Below are 25372 nucleotides of genomic sequence, written 5' to 3' on the forward strand. Positions count from 1 at the left end.
AGCACCCTCAGCTAACAGACCCCTAAATCCTGCAGTCTGGAGACATCTAATTTCCTTATGCTTCCATGAAAGTCCCCAAGTCAAGAGTTTCATCTTGAGAGTTCTGGTGTTTAACCCCTGGGATCGGCCCTTTCCTACACAACCAAGACCAAGATCCTGAACAAAGTTGCTAAATTCAGGCATCTGTTCAGAAAGTGAGAATTAGCTCCTAAACCTTTAAAGCCCTTAAAATAAAACCCTGTAAAAAAATGCTTCATACTTTACTGCCCACATCTCTAACACATCTGCAGCCTCATCCATTTCCACGGGGCTCAGTAGAATGAAATGCTATTTAGTTTAAAACAGTTGTTTTCCAGTTTATTAACTGCTGTTAATAAAACCTGATACAAACAGGTTTTATTATTATTTTTAACAATTATTTTGGTAAATTGCTTTTGGCAAAGTGAACATTAATAAATAAATCCTCATTTCAGGGACTGTTATTTTCTGATTCACATTTAAGCAATGCAGTAGAGCAAATATAAAACTTTTATCTTTATTTCTGATCTGTTAGGCTGCAGTCAGGAATGTCCTTTAGGTGTAATCCGAGGGGCTGCATTGTTGTCCACCTACTCACAAGTGGACATAAGGGAACAAAATGCCAGGCTTTTGTCAGAGGTTATTTTCAGCTTGGTGATAGCAATGGCATTGCTCAGATCCCTGAAACTCTCACTCCCCTCCCCTCCCAGCTTATAGGGCTGACAGAGGTGGTCACTGCATTTAAAGAGAGCAGGAACCCCTCCCGTTCAAACCCTTTGAGACCTAAGAAAAGAGGGAGAAACTTCAAGCCACTCGGTAAGTAGAGTCTCATGGGTTCTGCCAAAAAGGGTTTGGGTATTTTTTTATTCCTAACAGATGACAGAAGCAGCTTGTTGCCTGACAAAGAAAACCACGTAGGTATAGTACAGAAATATGAGTCCTACAGAGCAGTGTTTTAGGTTCGGAGTAGCCAGCAGAAAGAGAGATTCTTCTGGCTCAGCCAGGCAAGCAGCTACTGGTGTTGCAAGAGACACACATTTGGACTAGGCAAGACTGGATAACAGAAGTTTCAGAACGTTTAAAGATTTTGTTACAAAGCTACAGAATTATTTTTCTGCAAACAGTCAGTCTTTAGAAAGCACACACACAATGCATAGAAACTTATGTGCTTTCATAATAGTATCCTAGAAGTAAAAAACCAAAATAAAACCCCCCAAATCTTCAAAATATTTAATGTCAGCAACCAGTCAGTTTCATATCAAATAAGAAGAAAACCTCTATGCAGACTTGACAGAAAATGACTGGATAAGAATGCAGGATGAAAGAATTATTCCCACATCCATCATTCAAGAATTACAAGAGAACTTGATCGGTCAAGTCTTCAGAAAAAAAACCCCAATAATTCAAATAAATAAATATATAAATACATAAATGTTTTTACTATGGAAAGTTTTCTACCTAAAGGTAAAACTATTTCTGAGAATAAAGCCTTGTTTGTAGATAAAATAATTCTGTGTCTTATCTCAATCATCATAGTGCTATTTCAAAGTCTATAATAGTTTTGCCTGTCACTTAAAGGACTTAGTGCAGGGAAAAGGATTTAGAGAAGGATCTTGTGGAAGGAATAGTGAAAGCTGATAGCCCAGGATTAGGCCTGGAAAAAGGAATGGGTCATTTGTACAGCAGGGTGCAGCTTTCCACAGCCACATGGATCAGACTGAATTCTGGGGGTGAATGTACAAGCATGTGAACATGGGGTGTGGCTGGTTTCTAAGTCAGAATGAAGTTCCTTGATCTGGTGTCAGGATACCATATTTTTTGGAGATGCAATTCTAAATTTCTGCAAAAGTGTGCACCAAGGGTGTTTCAAAGGAAATGTGACGTCACTGTGCTAGAAAATAACAGATAATGTGGAAGAACAGAGATGAAAGCAAGGGAATGGGACACTATCAGCTCTCAGCAATGCACGTCGTGCTTCACATCAAGTCAGTTAAAATCTTTTGTTTCAAAGGGCCGCGTGTAACTTAGCGTGACCAGTGTCAATGAAAAATCAGTATTTACTTCCTTGTGCCAGTGTTGGAATTCCCATCCCTTGACCTCTCTGTCTTTCTTGACTGCAGAAATAAGGGAAAAATGCAGGTTATTATGAGATCATGGTGGAAGCTGACTAATAAAATTTACCTGTAGCCACAGTCCAGCTGAATGCATTGGAATATCAGAAATAGGATTATAAACATGTAACAAGATCACATCTCCATCAGATGAGCTCAATCTTCAAACACAAACGTTCCCCCTGTTGTGAATCTCTCCTGCTGAGGGAGAAATGTGTTCCACAAGGGGCTGGATTTTGACAGAAACACCTCCAGGCTGTTTGAGATGCAGTGGCAGGAATTGCGCTTTGCACTGCAGACACATCAAAATAAAACCTCACCCTGAGTGTTAGTTACAGAGAAAAACTACAGCAGCATTTTATTGCTATTATATAAAGGAAGACATGTCTTGTTACCCCCACGGTGCTGGTGGGGTGAGTACGGCTCAGGACGGTCAGATGAGTCATGGTGGTCACAGGACAGGTCACAGCAGAGCTGTGATTAGATACCAGAGTGAAGTCCTGCCTGCATTGGCATCTCCCGCAGACTTCAGCTGGGAAAAGAATTTCAAATATGGCCTTGTTGCTTTGCATTTCCATGTAGACAGCGATGTTTGAGTTTTATATTATTATTGCTTGTTCGTTAGGTAAGGAATCAAGGAATCTGTATTCTTATACTCTGAGTCTCGACCAAGCAGCTTAGCTGGGACTAAAATGGAGAGAGATGCAAGGCACACCCTGCCCACCACTCCCCATTCAGCATTTCTACTACCAGTGGTCACAAAGACCAATATTCCCCATTCTGTTTATCCTCTTCAAAGCCATCCCATAGCACATGTGGCACTGAGATAATCCTGCCAGCCACACAATACACAACTCTGCAGTCCATTCAGATAAGAGCTGAGCTCTAGACTGTCAAATGCATGAGCACGTGGAAGGGAAAACCTTGTGTTTAGCAAGGAAACACCAGAATTAATTCCAATTAATTAATTAACTACATTTTTTCACCTGCAGCACAGTCAGGCATTAGCACTGCCTTTTACTCCTCCACATTTCATCAGGCCCGTGCTGCATCCACTACCCATTTAGATCAATGGATCAAAACACATTTTTGGATTATATCCTTATCAATGGCACTTTGATTAGAGTAAGACACTCTGTGGCAGTGATGTGACACTCAGATTTGTACAGTATGACTAATAGCCCAAAAGAAGATGGCTCACAATGTTTTCATGCCTGTGCAGAACACACCAACACTTCAAAGGCTTCCTTGCTCCAAGTCCAGCCTACAGAGTAGTTATATAAGCTCCAAATAACGGGAGGCATGAATCCTTGGCTGTGCATCTCGTGTATAAATTCTGCTCCATATAGAAGCTGCATTCTGAAGAATGATACAAGCTGCTGAGTAGCAATTGAGCAAGCCCAAGAAAACTCCTCCAGCCTAACAGCACCTAACAGTTTCTGTGTCACACATTTAGGATGAGTCTGCTCCACTTCCCACCAGATCACCAGAATATAACAAGTACCATGTGATGAGCAGGTATGAAAAGTTAACCAGATTAAGACAACAATGTCCAGGGAATTTCAAGGGGATTTAGACACTGACACCCAATGAAATTATAGGAAGTGGAGACTTTGGATCTATTTTTTTCTGATGACAAATGGGAGGCCGAGTTCTATTTGCACATTGAAAGGATGGAACTTTATCCACCATTATAATTTAGATGAGTAGAAAACTACAAATGCCACACCCCCTGTGGAGGTCACTTTCTCATGGTAACCCTGCTGAGCAGGCAGCATCCACAGGGATGGCCACTCATCTCCAGAGGGATGAGCAAGCCCTGACAGGAAGAACAGAGACATGCCCTGGTACCTCACCCAGCTGTTCCTCCAGCCAGCACAGACATCATGGCATGCACTGCTGTTCTTACACCAGTATCCTTATGGGAATATTTCTGTTGTGCCTTTCTTCTTTCTCCTACAGCTTCCCATCAGGTGATGCCAAAAAAAACATGGAAAATGTGTATGCATGCCCAGTCATGTTACTATAATTAGCCTCAGGAACAGTGGTTCTTCTAAGAGCTTTAACCACAGCCCTTGACAGCACAAGGTTCACTATCACACTTTATCAGACTTTTTCAGAGATTATTTTTTCCCCCTCAGCTAATGATGTAATTGGAGCTACTTTCCAACAGCTATCCTTGCTGCCACAGACTTGGAGGCTTGGTGTGCCTTTGAGGAGAGCTAACACAGCAGAAGCAGCTTTACAGAGACCAGAGGTACAAACCACTCTCCTCCCAGTCAGGTGTCAGTGCTGCCTCAGCTGGGAAGGTATTCCACTGGAAACCTGATTTGAAAGGAAACACTGTAGACACAAAAATCTCATTTTAATTTTCAAGGAAGTGTCACAAAACTGATTTTTATCCACAGTTGCTCTTCCTTCTTTTAAAATGTTTGAAACATCGCTTGAACTATTTTCATGAGCGAAAAAAAATTGGCACCAATATAAAAGTACTTTAAAAATAGAAGAAAATATAGAATAGCAGAGTGAGAATAAGATTTTACCTACATGAAAGATTCCTTTCTGTTCCTTTATCTCACATTTAAAAGAAATAGAAAAACCAATTTAACAGTGCTGTTCAGTAAAGGCCTCACTGAGTGAGAGAGATCAAATTCATCATCCATTCATTGTGCACAGTTAGTTTTATTTCTTATTTCAGCTACATCAGGTGTTTTCCTTCTCACTTGTTACATTAAACAGAGTTAGAAGAAAGCTGAGTTTTCTCTTCCTTTCTGCACCACTACTGTTTTGGAACTGCCAGAGCAGTTCTGCTCCTGAGCAGCCTCCCAAGAGAGCTGGGAGGGTCTGGAAGAGATTAACGACGCTGCTGCTGTATGACGGCAGAGGACTGGGCTGACTGAGCTGGGGAAGGTGCTCAGCTGAGCATAAATCAGCCTTGCAAAGAGGAGGAGAGATTGGATCTTGCACGAGGATGACAGGTACACTGTCTAGTGAAGGTACAGTCACAACAGTGACTGTTTAATTACATGGGTTAAGGATCTGCTAATAACCGCCATAGTAAGGCAGAGATGTTTGGATATGCTGGTATCTGCACTGTTATCAAACAGACTGCAAAACCTGCCTCCACTGCCATCTCTCCAGTGCTATTGCTTCAGTGTGTGCACCTTCCTTTTGCTGGACAGACATCTCTTCTACACCACTGCAGGATTTTTGGTCTTAGTTGCCAGAAAGGATTGCCTTCAGGGTGCAGAGCTGGCATTGTTCATTTCATTCTGGAATTCAGAAGATTACAGTACAGAAGTCACTGAGATGATGATAAGCACAGGACATTAGTGTCCAGTGTATAGATACAGTAAAACGTTAGTCTAAAATGGAAGCAATTAAAAATACCAGCAATGTTACATCATTGCAATGATAAATTCCCCTCTCTCTATCACTTGATCTCAGAAGAAAATTCTCAGGTAGCAGGCCTGATTCAGCCTTCGAGATCCTTCTCTTAGGTAAAAGTACCTTTTGGTGAATTTAGTCAAACACAAATAGCACAAGCAGGCTTCAAAATAACTATAATAAGAAGGTGACTGGTTTTCCAAGAAGGAGGAGGAAGGCTCGTGCCAGGAGCTTGGAACAACCCGATAATATGATGTGCAGATGACAAGATGACGTCCCAGTCTTTCCAGAAACGATGACTCAAACAAGGAAACAGAAGGGCAGGCTGAGGGCTGGGGTTGTTCCAGGTGTGTGACAGCACAATCACAGGGAAGGGCACTGAGCCTGGCATCAGGAGACCTGGGCTGGGCTCCTGCCCTCCTGTGTGACCTTGGGCAAGGCACTCCAGTGCTAATGGCAATAGCAAGAACTGGAACAGTAACCACGGCTCTTTTTTCCCTCTGATGTTTTGAATTTAAATGCAATTGACAAAGAAAAAACCCCACACATTAAGCACCTCAGGAACCTGTCCATTATTACTTTAGAGTGGCTGTGCAGCACAGTGATCTTGTGGCTGTTTCCTGAGGAACTCATAAAAGGCTATGCTGGGGTACAGGAAAGTGCAATATTGAAAGAAAATGACTATTTGATGGAAAACAAATCCTAGATCCCCTTTTCCAGAAGAGGGTTGAGTGATCCTAGCACCTTTTCACTGAAACACCCCACAATCATTTTATGTATTTACCATCACAATACCCCAAGCTAAGGAATATCCTTTTCTACAAGAGAGAATCACAGGGACTTAGACAGTCCCTGCCCCAAAGCACCAGTGAGGCAGCACCCTCACCTCTGATACCACACAGGTATATAGTATATTGCAAGTATGCAGTAGCAGTTGACTGGAGAGGGGGGAAAAAAGTAACAATTTTTTTAAAATCAAGATGTTCCATTTAAAAGAATTCACATTTGCTGTTGTATTTATTTGTGTAATTTGATTTCCTAGGTTAACCCTTCAGATAAGGATGCCGAACTGGGGAGGAGGAGCCAAGTGTGGGGCCTGTGAAAAGACAGTGTACCACGCTGAGGAAATCCAGTGCAATGGAAGGAGTTTCCACAAGTCGTGCTTCCTCTGCAGTAAGCTGAGCTAAGTGGTTTAACATCACAGCACCCCCATAGCTCTGTATAACTCTGCCATTAAGGCCAGAACACTCATTTTTGTATTACTTGTCAGGTAGCTTTGTTAGCCTTTTACCTGGAGCAATCTACCTCTTGGGCTCCCAGCTTTTCTTTGTCCAAATTTCAGATGGATTTTGTCAGGGACCCTAAGGTGCTGCAGAATCACAGTATCTAGATTCATCTCCAGGAAACCACTCCTTCTATCCCACAGTGTGGCACAGCACAGGCTTCCTTCAAGTTAAAAAGTCCAGCAGAACCAAACAAACAGAAGATTAGTTTGTCAGACATTAGACAGAAGGATGAGTACTTCTTCACTTTTAGGAGATTATTACCTTCACAGTGAATCCTGACATTAATTCATTTCACACTGAAAGCTGAAAGACCCTGGTATCATCAAAACCTCCCCAACACTCTGCACGTACATCAGTCTCCTCCTTCCCATATTTCGTGTAGTCCCATTTCACTTACTCTTTCCCTCCATACTCCTCTGTGATGTTTGGCTTCCAGGAATTTTGCTTTCTCTGCAGATGAGGTAGCACTTAAAAAAAAAAATCAGAGAGAAGGTATCAATTCATTCTCTTGCCTTTGTGGAGAGAGAGAGCAAACAATTTGCTAAGAACTAGATAGCTGAAGAGTTTATTTAGCAGACAATGCTTGGGATTATTACCTTTGCAGTACAAATTCCAGCATGACAGTTTAGAAGCCACTGAATCCAATTATCTCCCTTCTTTCCTGCAGGGATAGAGACTTCTTATTTGGAGGCATGAGACTAATATTACATGCTAACCTGATACAGCGCAGCACTTTGCAGAACGAGTCCAAAGGACACACCTGAGCTGTCTTTGCCTTTCTCCAGGTGCCCTAAAAGTGATGCCTAAAAGTTCAAACTATGCCTTTAGCGATGCCTAAAAGGCCAAGTAAGAAAGGATTCTCTCAAAAAGTTTTCAGTTAACTGACAACCTTCAGCCAATTCTTACTGAATGGTAAAAGAAAAATCTCAGTCTCAACTAGAACCTTCTTAATGCTTCCACGTTCTGCCTGTAACAATTAATACTAAATAAAAATAAAGACCTGTCCTAATAGAGCATAGTTATGAATATTTCTCAAGTATAAGGTTCGTTCTTAGCACAACTGAGTTATTTTCTTTTAGTGATTCATGATAAACAACATACATCCATTATCTCTGACAAATATTTAGTCTGCTGTGGGGCTCTTCTTGGTTGGTTAGGGGTGCATTTTGTTGTGTTTTGGTGGTTTTTTTTCCTTTATTTGCCCCTTGTAGTTTTAAGTCTGAATTAAATTATTAATAGGTTAGATACTAAAAAAAGTATTCCCATCAGAAATATGTTTAAGGTCAAAACCTAAAGATGCATCTAAGTTGCCTGGTTGGCATATGAAAGGTATGTTAATTGGCTTTAGTTTCCCCATGATTCACACACACTATTCAGCAGCTCTGGATGCCTCAGTATCATGTATCACATTCATGGGCTATGAACCATTTATAGGATTTCATTTCTCAACAGAAGAAAACCAATCCTCCCCAGCCTAAACTCAGGCATGAATTTACCTGTTTTGCTGCACTTTTGTGTATTTCTATATAAAACTGTTTCAAATATACCTTCTATTTCACATTGTCTTTGACCAGGCATGCAAAAACACATCGGTATTTTTTGACTAAAGAGTTCAATTTCAGCAGAATTATAAACAATTCAAGCAATCTGTTAACACAGGAAGAATCAGACAAGCTAAACTATATATAATACTCTCTCTCCACTCCATAGTTTTTCCCTACAAATATTGTAAGAGAGAAACTTGTTTCCAGCAATCCCTCCTTCCCGTGCAGACTCCTGTTTACCTGCAGACTGCTGTTGCACTGACAGCTTTTACCCAAAGTGCAGCTGTGATGGACATTTGGCAGGATCACACGCCATCAACCTGGATCTCCTCAGTGCCGGCAGGAGAACAGGATCTGTTGGCAGATGACAGGTCTCAAAGTTATTTCAACAATAGCACTTCAAGGGCTTTTGCTCCATCTGTTGTGGTGAATTGATACCCTATCCCTAAGGTACCAGAAATAGAAACACTTTATCAGCTGCTAGAGTTTCCATCATCCCTTAACTCCCTTAGCAAATATAATTATCATCTCAAAGCAAGACTGTAGTACAAGGAGATCAGGTTCACACATTTACAGAAGCTCCTCATTTTATTTCTGTTAACTTCAAAGGTCTTTGCAAATTATTTCCCCCTCCATGCAGTACAGGGAGGAGGAAAGCCACTAAGATAACCAGAGAGCTGGGGATGTATAACTAGTCCTATATACTGCCTCTTAACAGCAACCACCTACGGGTTGGAGCTACATGATCTTTAAAGTCCCTTCCAACCCAAGACATTCCAGGATTCTACAATTAAAGCTGCAGGGGTTCCAGGGTGTAAATTCCCTGCGGTGGATAAACTGGACTCAGAGGAGGACATTTAAAGTAAACGTGGGGGAAAGGCACTAATCAAACCCTAGATAGCTCCTCCAGAGCTTGCACTTTCAGCCACTTCCAATACTTTGGTATTTCACAGCTTTCTGTTGCCTACATGAACTCAGCAGCTTCATTTTCCAAGCTACGGACAGCACGTGACTGGAATGCCCTCTGCAGGGCAAGCACATGCTCTAAGGAACATGGAGAGAAAGTTTTTGCCTATTTTTTCTCCACTTGTAATCAATCACTGTTGAACAGTGAACAGTTTGTAAGAAGTATTGCAATATTAACTTTTTAGCATACTAGAAAATCCTGGTTTTTGATAAGGACCGACTTGAACGATCATCCTCTCTCCGTGGGGTGGAGGCTGTCTCACACTGAGCTCCCAAAGTGGTGCAGCAAACACAGGCATACACTCATCACCAAGTAGTGAGGAGAACAGTCACTATTTTTTTTCCCATTCATTATTAGTAGTGCTGTAGAGGACATAATTTGTTTTCCCTGATGAAAGCTGGGCATTCCTATGGCACCTTCTGTCCAAAAGTCTGCCAGACCTTTCCTAGTGAGCTAAGCTAGGCTGTCATTCTCTGTAGCAAACATGATTTGTAAGAGGCCTGCTTGGGAATGACTACAGCCACACTCATCATCCTGGAGGAAGTCTGACAGAGCTGACACTTGCTTTGCCTTAGTGCCACAGCTCAAACAAACAAACAATGATAAAAAACCCCCCAACATGTCCTGCCTGACTCCAGACATGGTGTCGATGTTAAAGCCTCTTTCAGAAACACACCACATCAAAACAGCCTGGGCTGAGCTGAGAAAGCCACCACAGATTCAGAGCAAGTATTTTGAAAGGTCCAGATGCACAGTGGAATCAATGCCCCTGCAACCTTCTTTCCCCCCTTTTTTAAGGTTTGGGAGTTTAGGATCGTTATCTCAAGTCCATCTTAAGCTTCACAGGTCTAGACAAACTCTCTCAGCAAGCCCATGATTTCCCTGGGGTCACAGGATAACTTCAGAGTGGCAAAAAGAGAACAGCTTTTGTGCACACACACACCCACCTCCCCCCTACCTCAGCAACAGCCCAGTCAAGTTTTATACTGACTGGCTCATTTTCACATATTTTTAAAGTTAAAAAAGAAATAAATACTAATTGCAATTATTTTAAACCACATCAATTCAACTTTGAAAAGGCACATGCTGATACATGCCTCTCTCTCCCTGTTTTCAGTGGCTTGCAGGAAGGCTCTGGACAGCACCACAGTAGCAGCTCACGAATCTGAAATCTACTGCAAAACCTGCTACGGGAGAAAATACGGCCCCAAAGGTGTTGGCTTTGGACAAGGGGCGGGATGCCTCAGCACTGACACCGGAGACCACCTGGGCTTGAATCTGCAGCAGTGAGTTAAAACCTAGTGACAGCTCCTGTTTCTGGTCCTACTTGTCTCTTACCAGGGTATTTTAGATATTTTATTCTGTTTCCATAACAACATCCAGCGTAAGGAGCAGAGCAGACTTTCCTACACCCTTTCCTTCCAAGGATACAGTAATTTACAGTTTTTAATGATGCTCAGTCTCTTTAAGCCTGCTTTACAAATTATCCCCTCCTTCAATAGGCAATTATTCTGCAGAAGCAGCCTTTATATGCCACCACACATGTAAATATTCACTGCAATTGTAATCTGCCATTTGTAGCACAGTGGTAAAATCACATTCACTATAGAAAAAGATAATTTTTTTCCCCCCTCTTAGAGGCTAAAATCCAGTTAAGGTTTTACTCTTAGAGAAATAATCACACTACCCCATACTGCTAGCTCTCCTCTCAATGGGGGAAATAACATTTCTAAATCCTCCCTGTGGTTCAAATAACACTTACAAACACACTGAGAATGTGTTTGAACAAAGAAATTCTAATGGGATACCATCTTCCAAAAGCACATAATTAGCTCTGACAGTTCATTTTTATAGGATTTTCCTGCAATTCTCAAAGCTCCAGATTTCTAAATCAACGATGCTTCTTCCTTCTGGTGGTCTAACTGTAAAGAAACCAGTTAACCAATATGCTGTGTAGGAAATAAAAGCTTTAACAATGTATTTAACTGTAGCTCCTTGTACCATACAAATCTATTACGGGCAGAGTTTCGCATCAAAAACTGTCACATCCTGTGGATATAATGACCTGTTGCAGTCCAACAGTCTGATAATTCAGAAATCATTCTGTGAAAGGCTTTATGCACAAAGATATAAAGCACAGACTCCAGAAATAAAAAACAAAGCTACTTTTCTGATGTGCTTTTGATCCTAGGCCAGGTAAGAACCCCAATTCCCTGTCCAAATGTCTCACTGCCTAATGAAACTGTAGCATGCAAAACCTGAATTTTTATTTTCAGTTTGATGAGCACCAGCAGATATCCAGTTACAAAGAATAAGAGACTTCTTGTATTTTCCCTCTTGCCTCTCAGTGAGAGAAAATTGGTTTTTACTTAACTTTTCATTAAACATAATCTTTTCTGCATGTGGCTGCTGTCAGCTCCACGAACAGGTAACAGAACAGGTAACATCAGAGCTTACAGTACCAGCTTCTCAATCACACAACACAGAATTCAATAGAATGCTTTGATTTTCTTCTTTTTTTATCTCCTTTTGCATGTCAGAGACCAGCAATTAAGTATTTTTTATACCTTACCAAAAAATCATGAAATCCTTTTTCTAAGGAAGACAGCATTTTTAAGCAGCATTTAAAAACATTGAAAACTTCTGTTTTAGGGGGTCACCAAAGCCTGCTCGCCCTTCAACACCAACTAATACTTCAAAGTTTGCCAAAAAGATGGTAGATGTGGATAAATGTCCCCGTTGTGGCAAATCGGTGTATGCTGCAGAGAAGATCATGGGAGGAGGAAAAGTAAGTAGTGACTTCAGCACTAGGAAAAAACTCCATAGTTTTATAAGGGTGAGAAACTATAGCTAAGAGGTCCTTGATCATTTAAATTTTCATTCATAAAGAAAACATGAGGATGAATTTGCAAATTGCTACAACAGGATGTAGGTTCAGGTTTAAAATCTTGGGCTTCTTGTAAGCTGCCTTCAACTTTTTGCTTCTTACTCGTGTCTGAGGACCAAGCACTGATTACTAATGGCTGTTCCTCCATCCCTGGGTATATTTATAAACCTTTATTTGTAGTGGCAATTGAAAATATATTAGACAATGTAACTGAAAAGACACTAACCTGGAATGACTAAAAATGGAAGCCACAAGATCAACAAAAGAATTTTAACCTTTTCACACCCCACGAAGCAGTAGTTCTCTGTTTCTTGTACCTGTTGGCTTCCTGTAACACACAATTCATTGTCTTCCTTTCCTCAGCCTTGGCACAAGACCTGCTTCCGCTGCGCTATTTGTGGGAAGAGTTTGGAATCCACGAATGTTACGGACAAAGATGGAGAGCTCTACTGTAAAGGTGAGAGTTGCAGAGAGCTGAAGGGTACGGAGTCAATCTAAAGTTAGTCTCTTCAGACCTAGGATTGCCATCATGATTTACCTTGCTGTATGCTTAACAACCCCAGGAAATTTCATTTTGTCTCTTTTTAACAACTTTCTGAAAGCAAAGAGCTACAGTAACATTGCAGTTGCAGCTTCTACTACTAACATTTAAATTTTAAAGCTATAAATTTCCTACTAATGTGACAACCTCTCGAATCTGTCCTCAGACCTTCTAACAGAGCACTGGCAGGCTCTTGTACCTGCACAGTCTCACTAAAATAAAAAATCCACAAAGATACAGATCTTTGGTCCTCCAAATTGGAATTCTTGCCTGTAAAATTTTAAAGATATTTCCACTGCATTGGTAGCACAGAAGATAATGCAAAAATGGTAAATTATACATCTAGATGTTCTTCTCAAATGCAGAAAGTTCACAGACTTCACTTGACTCCTAGAAATAGCTTAAGGGGAAAAAAATATGCAAAGTTTTTATATCCAAAGTTAAACGTTATAGAGAGCCCTAAAGAAGAATACTGGAGTTCCAGAACTTTGGGTACAGTCTGTCAACCACAAGTGGATCAAATTGGCATATTGGGAGAAATATGCTCACCATTACCACTTGGCAGAGTTGTGATAAATAACTACACACACACACTAACCAATACAGAGTTCAAATGGAATTACCTAAATGCTCATCACTACTTTCTGGATTATGCTCTATTTCTTTCAACCTCCTTAAAAATCTCCGACTTACTCTGTATTACTCATCAGACCAAGTTTTACTGAGCATTTTCAGTAAGGAAAGTAGTTTTAATGAAAATATTACTTAGATCTAAAAAAATACAGTTTCTTAATTTTTTTTGAGATCACCAGATGCAACTTCTGTGTAATTCAAATATGTAGTACCAGTTTCACTATTAAGACCTGGATAAACTTCTGAGAAATACATTATTTCAGATTTCCTTCCTTTTTATTAACTTAAATTTGATAGTAATCTCAAAATGAAAACCAAAAGACATTTACCTCTATCTGAGAGCCTTCAGAGTACCATTTACCTCCCTCTCCTTCTTTTGCAGTTTGCTATGCAAAAAATTTCGGTCCCAAAGGAATTGGGTTTGGTGGCCTCACTCAAGTGGAAAAGAAAGAGTGTGAATGAGAAGAAATGGATACAACAGACTCAAACTGCTGTTGATGCCACCAAGTGATAGCTGTCAAGGAAAATATTAAACAACACATAGTGCTAAGAACCTAGGGCATTTGACTAAGATTTTCCACCTTGCAGGAAAAATTTGTGTGTTGTATCTTAAGAAATTAATCTTAGAGTAGATTAAAAAGGTACAGTGATAAAACTAGACTCATGTTTGTGTTTAGTAAATAAAGGCAAGGAACCTCATGGAACATTATTGCTCTTTAAACTAGTACTGATCACATTCTAGACTGGAATTTTAGATTCATAGTGCCCCGTTAGGATAGGGATCCCTTCTGGAGTGAAGGGTCCAGGTGTTCCCAGTTAGACTGTTATTTTCCTTTGTTCACAATGTTACACTCTCTGTATTTCCACCAGTCTCCTAGTTGAGTTTTGAACATGCCAGCATTTGTGTTATGACAAGTAGGTGTTATTTGCTTTGAGAGACAATTAAAAAGGATTTGAGATTCTCTCTCTCTGAGGGAGGCATTTCTAAAAACACCCAACATTTTCTCAGAATACAGTGTTACAAGTTTTGTCTGTTTTCAAGCTACAATAAAGTACTTACTGCTTCACGTTATTTTTATTTGTATTTGCCTGTGCTTTTACATTCTACAGTGTTGCAGATAAATGGATTTCATCAAGATGAATGAAACCCCTTTCTTAACTACAAGAATTGCATTTCACTACATTACTTACTATGTCAGCTCTAGATGGTACCTGACTTTAATTTCCTGATGTTGAACTCTTTCTCTGCTGGTTTTCATTCTTACCTACTTTGACTTACATTCATACCACACAGTCCAGCTGGCCCCTCCTTTTCTTGGGAATGTGGCTGACATTAGCTACTACAGATGCAAGGGGGAAACAATTCCCTCTTTTTATGTACATTTCTATTTTCCATCATAAGCTTACCCATTTTCATACACTAACAGGGCATACATATGTGAAAAACATAAGGCAAAGAGTCAGGCTTCTTCTTATGGTTTTGTGCCTACCCACTCTTAAATACCTCACTGGTCACATATCCCTTGAATCTATTTCAGTCTGCAAAAATACATTTACAAGTATGAAAGCTCTATTTTATTACATGTAAACCCTTCAAATACAAAGACTTAATAGAGATTTTCACAGCATAAGCAATAAAATTACAATGTAATCGTTATATTAAGTTTTTCAACATGAACATTCATCTTAATTTTCAAAATTGTCTTTTGCTATCAGCAAAGTGAAGCAAAGGGTACCAACATCATTTTAAAATTTTGCCCTAAAAACTTACCTTTAAAAATATATATATTTGTGTCATCTCCTCACATAAAATTTTAAATAGTTTCAGCTCAACCTACTCAAACTATACATACACAGACACATGGTGACTGTTCCATATACAAATCTGCTGTATCTTATGCAAGGTAAGTTTAATATTTGAAACAATAATAAAAAATAAAACCAAGCAGCTTCAGAGGAATTTGTAAAAATTAACAAAATATCCAGTTTTATTTAACTTTCAGCTCAACCATCTTAGAAATTAAGCAAAACTTTACACAGAATGAACATTTTTCTCCTTTGCCAGATGAAAAAGTTTGTATTGCTTGGTCCAGTCAATTACGTTGGGTTTGAACATACCAAAGCAACTGCACTGGAAAAAGTCTGCAAGATTCTGGAAGCATCCAAGGCTGAAAAAAAGAGAAAAATATGCATTAATAAACCTAAAATAAGAAGACTGCAAGCATGAAAAATACCAGTTCACCATGAGACAGTACTTAAGATATTAACCTGTCAAGGGAGACAGCTCAGGGAAAAGAAACAGAGGAGCTCTCAACTGAGCATTATTCCTTTGCTGAACTTTTACAACATGTTTTACATTAACAATTGAGAGTTGAACTCAAGTATTTAAAAGTTAGTAACATCTCATCTGTTAGTATACCTGAGGAAACAGGGAAACCTTGGTGCCAATTTCTCTATTAATAGAGCTAAATACTGCAAGAGAAGTCAGAAAGGGGTCGGTTCATACCTAATTCTCTTTCTGATCAGACACAGAGACTGATGAACAAATTAAAGGACAGCACTCCCTCGCACCCAGAATAGTGTTTTTGCACTTATGAAGCAGTGAAGCAAATCAGTACTGAAGAGATAACATGCTTAAAACACTCTGTTCATTACTACCCACTTGTATGGAGTCCTCCTGAGTGAAACAGGATGCTTAGACGATTTTCTCTGTACCAGGAGATTCATTCTTTCATGTGAGGTCAATCCCAGGAACACAATCTGATTGGAAGAAAAATGTACGTAATGGTTACAACATGAACATCACAAATTAAACTTCTGGGGAGACTAGAAGATACTAATGAGAAGGAAGCAGGGTGGAAGAGGTTGGCCATATCTAACAAATAAGTAACCACTGCTATAACTGATGACTGAAAAGTCTGTATTTAAATTGGGCTAAAACAGAACCCAGCAAGCTCTAACACCAGCTTCCCGAGGAGGCAAGCTTAACTGGGATATCTGTGAAGACTCTAATTAAGATTCACAGATGTCTGCAGAAGTATAAGATCTATCACAGTTATTTTGTCTATATTCTACCACAGAATATGGTAAAATGGTAGAAAAGAAAAAAGGTAAAAGAAAATGGTAGAAAAAGATCCCTCGATCCACAATGACACTAAATGCCATAAAGCAGTACATTTTCAAATGACTGGGTACAAAACATAGCAGTTAAACTGTAAATATCTTCCCTATCTTTTTCCAGCATGATATCCCAGTGCCTTGGACACTGCAAAAATCTAGCAGTACCTGTTTAAAATTGGGGAGCTTTTTGGTTTTTCTTTTTTTTTTTTTTTTATTAAACAAGATGTAAAACAAGTCCTTAGCTCAGTATGTTTAACCCATATTTCAAAGACACCTCTTTCCTAAGAGCTGCTAAACAAGCTGTTTCACAGATGTTTTAAGACAGCTCTTCTCAATTTTGTTTGCATAGCCAAGCTTTTCTCTGAGAAAAACATAAACAAGAAATTTGACAGTCCTCAACAAGATAAAATCCAGGTCACGTATTTTTACTGTAGCAGTGGGATTTAATACAGTCTAATAACACATGCCTGAGCTCTGCCACAGAATTTTCAACTCAGGAATAATTGTGTTACTGAGCTCTTGGGCAGTTTTGGGGGCACTAATACCAGTTCTATGAGTCAAATAAATTTCTTGTCTTTAAATACAACTTTTTAAAGGTTTGGAATTTTTGATGAGTAGTAAACCCAGCACTCAGTTATAGGAATGATTTGCAGGCTGTGATTCTACTTCCAACAGGGGAATGCTGAGTGCACAAGAATCTGTGAAACTTCAAGGTCTGCCCTGAGATTTAAGAGAAGCACCTTACTGTGACAGTAATCAGGGACAGCAGGCACAGAGTTTTTACGGGAGCAAATCATTCAGGGAAAAGCTTTAATGTGACAAGAAGCATAAACTGAAGGAAAATATTACCTGATAAAGCTGAACAGTGAGCCACAAGGAGGCCCATAGGGTATGGAAACAGGCTACTGAGAAGATGTAGGAAACCCACGGAGAGCAGGACACGGTCTGGGTGAAGTATGTCCACGCTCCATCTTGATGGTAGCTTGCTGCACAGTGGTTGGACCAATCTGACAAGACACACAATCAGTTAATTATAGTTTTAAGCCATTCAGAGCTGAGCAAAGATTATTTGCATGAAATGAATATTAGATAGCAACATCCTCTAGAAATACCACATTTCACCTACCCCGTTGTCACCCCAAAGCACCCACATAGATATGTGACTGCTTGCTATTCTGGCTGCATAATCTTTACACTCTGTGCTCATGAGCCACAGAAAAACATACTTGTTTTAAAGGGGTGGTGCTATGGTAATTCATCCTCAGGAACTACATTGTAAGGGCTTTCCTCTCCTTTCCAATAAATTTTTTTAATTTTTCAAAGTAACAGTTCAGATTTATTAAGGAGATAATATACTTTTTTCTCTTCAAAATTAAACTACTTTAAAAACAAAAAGAAATATTTGCATTTAGTAGAGATAGTTCCAAATTTTAAAAAAATCAATAAAGCTTTTGCAATGATGTATTTACAAACTTATTTTCTGTTACAGCAAAGGGCATCCAGATTAGAACCTGTCACCTGACCTTCCTCCACATGGCTTCCCTATTTCCTTTCTAACAAGAATGCTTCCTGGTATTTCATTTTCCAATGGACATCCCACTACAGCAGCATCTTTGCTCTTGCTCAACACAAACGGAATCAGGTATTTGACGAAAGACACAGATGCATTTTCACTTAAGCTACACAATAACATCACTGCTGAAATAAGGTATCGCTTTCAGGGTACACTTGCTGGAAATAAAATGCTAAAAAATAAAGACCACACAGAGATGGATTTGAAAGATAAATTAAACTAAATTAATGGATACATACACTGAAGAGTTCCATAAAGCAGCCAGACACCAGTCATTGTTAGGAAAGACAGGAACAGCAGGTAGTAATAATGGTTCCCAATGCCTGAAATTGAGGCAAGGAAAGAAATTTTTAAAAGTTGGACATTTTAAAATTCACCACTACTTGCATTTCCACTGAAGTTAACAGGAATAAAAAGAGTCAAAACCATTTCTTATTTTAACCTCTGCCATCCACAGGAGAGCATGACAAGGCTGATCTCTCTCTCAACTTTCTCCTGTAAGCCACCCCAATTCATATAATAGAATTAGTTCTGATAAAGTCAGCCAGGATTTGTCTCTCCTTCAGAGCATGCCTTCAGCTGTTTTAGTCTGATGAGGACTAATTAAGCAACTACAACTCCCTCCCATGCATAATAAAATTGTCTCATATGAATGAGAAGTCTAAGCTATTCAATTTATCTGACCTTGTGTGCTTCATACACATAAAAAGCCCCAGACCTCTGTCAGAAAAATTGTTACATGAAGATACGGGTTTTTTAAAATTACAGTCATATTGCTCAAAGCTTTGAGAAAATGCATCAGAAGGATGCCTGGCACCTTCTAAATAGCAAACTAATAGAATTTAACATTAGAAGAAAAGCTATTGGCAAAAAAATAAGTGAAAAATATATTATTACAGATGTAAAGCTGTCACCTTCCTGTCTTAAGCTGGAAGCTCATCCCCAGTAATGAGCCAGAAAGGAAGACAGAGGGCAAGAGGGAAGAACACAAGACCATGAAAACGCCCTTCGGGGTTATCTCAGTGGTACAGCTGCTCCACTGAGAACCATCCCTAACAGTGACAAGAGGCAATGGAAGTTCAGGAGGACACACGAGTCCAGCCACTTCCTGGAGTTCATTCTCCTCATCCATAGCTACTGCATTAAAATGTCAGAGTGTGCACACTTGTCTGGTTCTTTTAGCATCTACTCTTGGACACATTGTCCAAAAAAGTTTATCTAATCCCCTTCTGAACCTGCTGATACTGCCTGTGTCTGCAAACCCTTACAGCAGTAAGCTCCAAAATTTCACTGCCTGCCATGTGGAGACATTTTTTTCTTTAACGATTTTAAATCCTTAGTTCTACTATGATGTGCTTGGCTAGTAACAGTTCTGCATTCACTTTAGCCACCATCTTAATAATTTTTTTCTTTCCTTTTTCAAAGACTCAATCATATCCCCTGTTCCCTCTCTCTCCAAAGAAAGGGTTCCAGATTTTGTGGTCTCTATTCTTAAGGTGACCTCTCCCTGAATAATTTTATTTGCTTTTCTCTCTTCCATCTAATTTCCCTCTGGCACCTATCAGAGCCCTTCAGTATCAACTGGATATTCTTGCATCATGTGTGCTCTCTCTTTAAGGGGATAAATGTTATCTCTGTGACTTTCAAAATACATAGCATATTCAAATTTGATAAGACACATACTCTTACCTATGCAATGTCCAGTCCACAGAGAATGCTGATCATATCTGGCTACACATGCCTGGCAAGCAAGGCAATGCACAGATCTCAAAGGCTTCCTTACCTAGGTGAGGATGAAAGAAAAGAATGCACTCAGAGCAGAAGCATCTACTTTGCTCAAAGCCTTCATCTCAAAGGCTTCATCTTACTGTTACCACCACATTTTGCATAATTACTGTGTCATAGACCTCACAACACAGAACATAGATGAGAACCATATACCTTAATGTAAAAAAAAAAAAAAAAGAGATGGAATTTAAAAAAATTAAGATTAAATTAAATGTTTTAAATTAATTTAATTTAAATTAATTTTCAAAATAAAGTCCAAGGATCTCAAAGCATCTCTTGTCACCATAAAAGAAATAAAGAAATCTAAACAATACAGAACAAACTACTTGTGTAACACTTTAATGACAAGCAGTGAGGAAAAAAGGGGTCTTTACAGCAGTATTTAGTCAAAGGCAGGTTCACAAAGAAAAAAAATACAAAAGCCCCACTTACAAGACATGATGTGCAAAATGTTCTGAAGTCCAAGCAACCAGCTTCTGCAAGAGCTACAATATTCTGAAAGACAAAGTATTTTGTGCTTGCATTTGGGTCACATTTCCATAGGTGCTATGAAGATTTCCACATTAGGCCTTTTGCAGTTTTTAAGTATTTTAGTATTTCTAAGTATTTTAGGTGTCAAGCATGAACAGGAATAAGAACTTGCTATTTAAAGAGATCCACAAGGAAAACCAAACCAGTAAAGACTAACGCAGCTTCACCCACACAAGATTACTCAGAAAAGTATCTCCGTGTTGTCAAAACAATGCAAATTAAATATTCCTTAAAATGAGATGGCACCTCTCTATAAATAGTCAGCCAGACTTCAGGGAGATGACATCTGCTCCTTTACAAGGATACAACGTTTATGAGTCCTGTGCCAATAAGTTAAAACTGCTGTTTATGCTCTCTGGCAAGCTGATGAAATACAACCTCAACGAGAGCCATGAGACCACAAACAAAATGCTTTCCTGAACCTGTAGGTTGGGGAGACCAAACACTAAAATCTCTAATGATTGGCTGCCCATGATTTCTTTTGGCCACTATAAAACAGTTAGGAAATAGAAAGTTAGTTGCATGATGTTCAAGCACAAAAACCAAATCATTATACACACCCTCAAAGCACATTACAAACTTCAGATAATTACTAGCATTGATAAAGGAAAGCCATGTGACTATTTCTTTCTAACCAGAGACAACTGGAGCAGAAACCATATGAAACTTCCATTTTTTAAGTGAAGTTTTATGTGAATTCATATCACAGGTAACAGGTGGGTCTGTACAATGTTTGGCCAAAGCTCACACTTCAGTGAGAAGATAGAGGCAAAGAAATTATAGCAGGATGAGGAAGATAAGGAAACAAGCAGTAGAAGAAGAAATTCTCCAAGATCTGTGATGTTCAATGACATTGCTAAAAACTCTTTAAGGAAGAATATTTCACTGCTTTCAAGTTTAACAAAGCTGCACATGATGACAAACAAATCAACCAGAAGCACATACATGCTGTACCAGGTCAGCCCTTCCATTTGTTGTTACAAAACCACCTTACCTCTTTTCTTTCTTCTTCTGAAGTCTTTATATATCCAGGATCAGTACTCCAGGTTTTATAGAAATAATAGAGAAGACCCATCATGCTGAACACGACAGTGATTTTAACAATTACATTTGTGGTATGTGATAGTCAGGTTAAGGACTATATTCCTATAACTCATACCACCACTATTTGTCAAACAAGCAAAATATTCTAAAATTAGTTTATACTACTTTACAAGCAACACAGAAAAAGAAAAAAATTACTTTCACTTTTATAGTGGGATCCTCTCCTTCCTTCCAAGGCTATCTTATCAGAGAAGTGGAATATTCTGTCTAGTTTGAGTGCTGGAGAAGACTTTTACAACTGTATAAACCTGCATCACAATATGGCTCCCTGTCACCCTCCTTAAAAGCCCTCCAGACTTCTGCCTTTGATTTCTTTTTTCCCCTCGGACGCTTTTCTATTTTATTTAAACAATACCAGTCAGACACGCAGAGCTACAAAGCTTCAGATAGCTGTGAGATTTGTTTGGCTGCTGCACCCACCCCTAAGTGAAACAGGCTCTTACTCAGTCTTACCTTGTCCCATTCATTTCAGCCAAAAGCAACTAAATATACTCATTCAGAAAAAATGTAACTGAAAGCCACTCTGAAACTATTTTTGTCACTCTAAAAAGCCCAAGCACAGACTCCTAAACAATTCTGAAAGTAATGGGACATTAAGAACATAGCTTTTACACCATGAACTAAAACCATCTGTGTATCAGATGAGTGGGGAAGAAAAACATGTCAAGATTAACTGTCTCTATACAGCAACAGAGGAATGTGAAGTGGGACAAGTTTCATACTAACTGAACTCATGCATCAAACTTGAGAGCTCAGGCTGCTAAAGAACAGTCCCTGATGCCACCAAGGAGCAGGCAGAGAGCTCAAGCCTGGATTGCATCTCCAGTGACCCCTCAGTCACTCCATGAACTCCAGTGCAAATAATTTTTAAAAATCCAGGATGGCAACCTCAAATTTGTTTTGTCTTATGAACTAACAACACTGCCAACAGTTCTATTTAAAATCAAGATGATACCTTATGAAATATTGGCACAAATGCCAGCTGTGTTTGTTACAATGCAGTTGCAGAATGCACAGAAGTCAAAATGATGATGTGTTTTTTGTGGATACCACTGGTCTCTTTGCACTGCTATTGGTTTTTTGGAGCTAAGAAAAATACATACTTAGAATGGCTGGATTTTCATTCAGTCCAGAGGAAGTTTGACAGACAAATACAGATAACTAAAATCCTGAAAACTTTTAAAACATTCAGATCTGTGACCAGCTCCAGAAGGAAAACACATTCATGAGAAAAAAGGGTTGGATAGTGAAATGGAAACCTATCCACTGGCCCATCTCACCAAGCTATGGTTAGGCCTTCAAGAATATCACTATGATCACTATCTTCAGCAAAGTATCTGACTCAAATCCCTACCAGGGGAAATCTTTTTCTCCTTTTAATTTAGATGACACCAACAAAACAAACCTTAAAGCTTCACAACAATTGAATAATACCATTTCCATTTATTAAAGCATATGTGTGAATCCCCAGCAGGAATATATTTGATCAGTTCATCAAAGTTAATCATGATAATTCTATTAAGGACATCTTAATTGGGAACAGTACAAGAGAAAATGTCCTTTAAAGGCTGAATTAAAAATTAATTAAAACTGTGTGGCAAAGTATATATTCTAGCTGGTTTAGTACAAAATTATTTGCAGTTCTAAGTATCTTCCTGAAGGCTTTTTCATACAACTTTATTAATAAACAGATGCCGACTGTGTAACAAAAGAGCAGGGCACTGGAAAGAGAGCAGAAACTACTAAATTTTGTACTCACCAGTGAAAAGGCTCTTCAAAGAAAGCAAATGTCAAATAGAAATGAAACCACTGTATACTAAGGAGTCAGTGTAACCTGTGAATAAAGACAGGAGACTGGACAGCCTACTTTGCAGGAGCACAAAGAAATTTCTTCCTTTTTTTGGGAGGTGGAGGATGTTGTTTTTAAAGGCAGGAGCACGAATGTCACTAACTGTCAAATGCTTATCATTTTAGAAAGAAGAGATGCTTTCAAAATTATTATTAAGATATGTGTTACCCAGTTATACCACGTGCCAAAATACATCACTGTACAGCAGCCTCAGTGAAGAAGATTAAAGAGTGACATGGAGATGCTAACAGAAACCATTAGTTTTATAATAAACATCTTCATTCTGATATTCCAGTAATATATGAAATAGTTCAGGTTATAAAGAAGACAAAATCTGCTATAGACAAAAGAAGGTAAAGATTTTTAGTGTGTGTATAACTTTAAAATCACTTTGCCCCTTCCCAATGGGATTAAACCAATCTTACCAGACATTAACAGACACATGGAATTATCTGGAACTGCTCACCACTACTTGCATGACCAGGTTTAGCTTTACAAGAAACTCTAAGGAGAGTTCTATTGCATTTCTTGAGTATAAAGGATATCAGGCAGGAACCAGAAAAACCAGGTCATGGACATCCAAAAAACTGAACTTAGCAGAAATGCTGTGGGAAGATACCTCAGATTCTTGAGTCCCACAAGTTGCCTGAAAGAACATTAAAAGAAAAAAATATTTTTCAAAATATATTTGAAACATAGATCATGGAATATAAATCATCTGGTTTGTTACTGTAAAAACTTCATGCACACAGTTTATTTCAAGTCTCTCAAAGCAATCAAGAACTGTCACCCAAAAGCATTCTTTATCCATATATAGAGGGGATAAACAATGCAAAATAAAACTGAAGAGTGCTCTGTTCCAGCACAGTATTACATATGAGAAGTGTGGGAGGACTGGGTGAAAAGTCCAATCTCTGTCTCTTTGCACACAGATAGCATTGCCATATCAATGACCACTGACTGGGACAGGAAAAGTAAGAAACAGCTCAGGATAACACTGGGTAGTCTAGGGAGCAGAAGGAGAGGGGATGGCTCATTAAAACTCATTTTGTGACAGAATAGAGCAGGAAAACATTGTGATAAAGCACATTTCTGAGCAGATACCTCACTGTCTACCAGATGTAGATGACCAATACTGCTCTTTGACATTAAAATTAGCTAACAGACTGGGTCACCAGTTTTTTCCAAATCTTTCAGTGACAAGAAATTATTATTGTGTATACTTAAATACATTCCATTTCTATGGTCATTCATTCTAAAAAGTACATATATTTAAATTCTTCACACACCATGCAACCATTTCTCAAGAGGTATCTTTTATATTAAATGAAACTAAACTCTGAAAAGAATTATGCATCAGATACTTTTTAAAGTGTCTTTGACAAGTAAGTACATAAACAGAGAGAAAAAGCCACAAACCTCACAAACAGAGACATCCCAAATAGCAGGCTGAGAAGCAAACCTCCTTTTAAAAGCCAAGAATCAGAACTTAAGTTCATGACGTATCCAATGGCCCACATGAATGTCAAGGAAGATGCCAACATCAGGAAGAGCTGTTAAAATTATTATTGTTAAAACACAACAAAGTACTCAAGCAGGTCTTACTTTAAAGTATTCAGTTCACGTAATAACAAATGCTGAAAGACTCAAGATAAGACAAGGCAACACATCAGTACATCAAAAGCAGGGGTGATGTATGACACAAAACCCCCCACCCAAACCACTCCTAGGTGCTTTTAAAGAATTCTATTTTGTGCACCCAGTTTCAGAAATTACTCTTGTTGGAGTTAATTTGCATGTCATTCTAAACAGAGCATGCTCTAGTTTTATTTTCATTAGTTATTACCCGGGAAATTACCTCATATTTCTCTACTATTTTCAGTAACCTGTTACTTCTCCTGTTTCTCATTCTTTCTTCCTCTTGTATCATATAAACCATGAAGTTATTCTGACTTTGATAAGCAAGGTCAAGCGGTGTCTCTCCCTTTCAGAACAAAGAGGGTTATTTATTTGTTTATTTATTTATGTACTTA

The 25372-nt window shown here is 38.9% G+C and overlaps 2 protein-coding genes across 6 annotated transcripts in view; one reads left to right on the forward strand and one right to left on the reverse strand.

Moving 5' to 3' along the window:
- The window catches only part of ZDHHC13 (zinc finger DHHC-type palmitoyltransferase 13), a 41491-nt gene that overhangs the window by 10874 nt on the left and 5245 nt on the right, over positions 1-25372 (reverse strand). For 3 of the 5 annotated variants that reach the window (XM_032111541.1, XM_032111543.1, XM_032111544.1), the window contains 10 exons: positions 25198-25323; positions 24759-24892; positions 23885-23985; positions 21381-21505; positions 20288-20350; positions 19757-19850; positions 18307-18390; positions 17344-17501; positions 16037-16134; positions 14923-15542 (listed from right to left, as the gene is read on the reverse strand). In XM_032111541.1, coding sequence (XP_031967432.1) covers positions 15407-15542; positions 16037-16134; positions 17344-17501; positions 18307-18390; positions 19757-19850; positions 20288-20350; positions 21381-21505; positions 23885-23985; positions 24759-24892; positions 25198-25323 — 1119 coding nt within the window. In that variant the 3' untranslated portion in view covers positions 14923-15406. Of the gene's footprint in view, positions 1-7199; positions 7270-7398; positions 7464-8586; positions 8701-14922; positions 15543-16036; positions 16135-17343; positions 17502-18306; positions 18391-19756; positions 19851-20287; positions 20351-21380; positions 21506-23884; positions 23986-24758; positions 24893-25197; positions 25324-25372 lie in introns of those variants that run through there. The other 2 variants (XR_004240688.1, XR_004240687.1) reach the window with 1 other exon arrangement.
- CSRP3 (cysteine and glycine rich protein 3) lies at positions 735-14446 on the forward strand. The gene is made up of 6 exons (XM_032111545.1): positions 735-834; positions 6559-6689; positions 10431-10599; positions 11966-12101; positions 12564-12657; positions 13757-14446. Exons 2-6 carry the CDS (start codon positions 6578-6580, stop codon positions 13834-13836), a joined length of 591 nt encoding a protein of 196 aa, XP_031967436.1. The 5' UTR covers positions 735-834; positions 6559-6577; the 3' UTR covers positions 13837-14446.

Source organism: Corvus moneduloides, chromosome 6, assembly GCF_009650955.1.
Source record: "Corvus moneduloides isolate bCorMon1 chromosome 6, bCorMon1.pri, whole genome shotgun sequence".
NCBI classification, from domain to species: domain Eukaryota; kingdom Metazoa; phylum Chordata; class Aves; order Passeriformes; family Corvidae; genus Corvus; species Corvus moneduloides.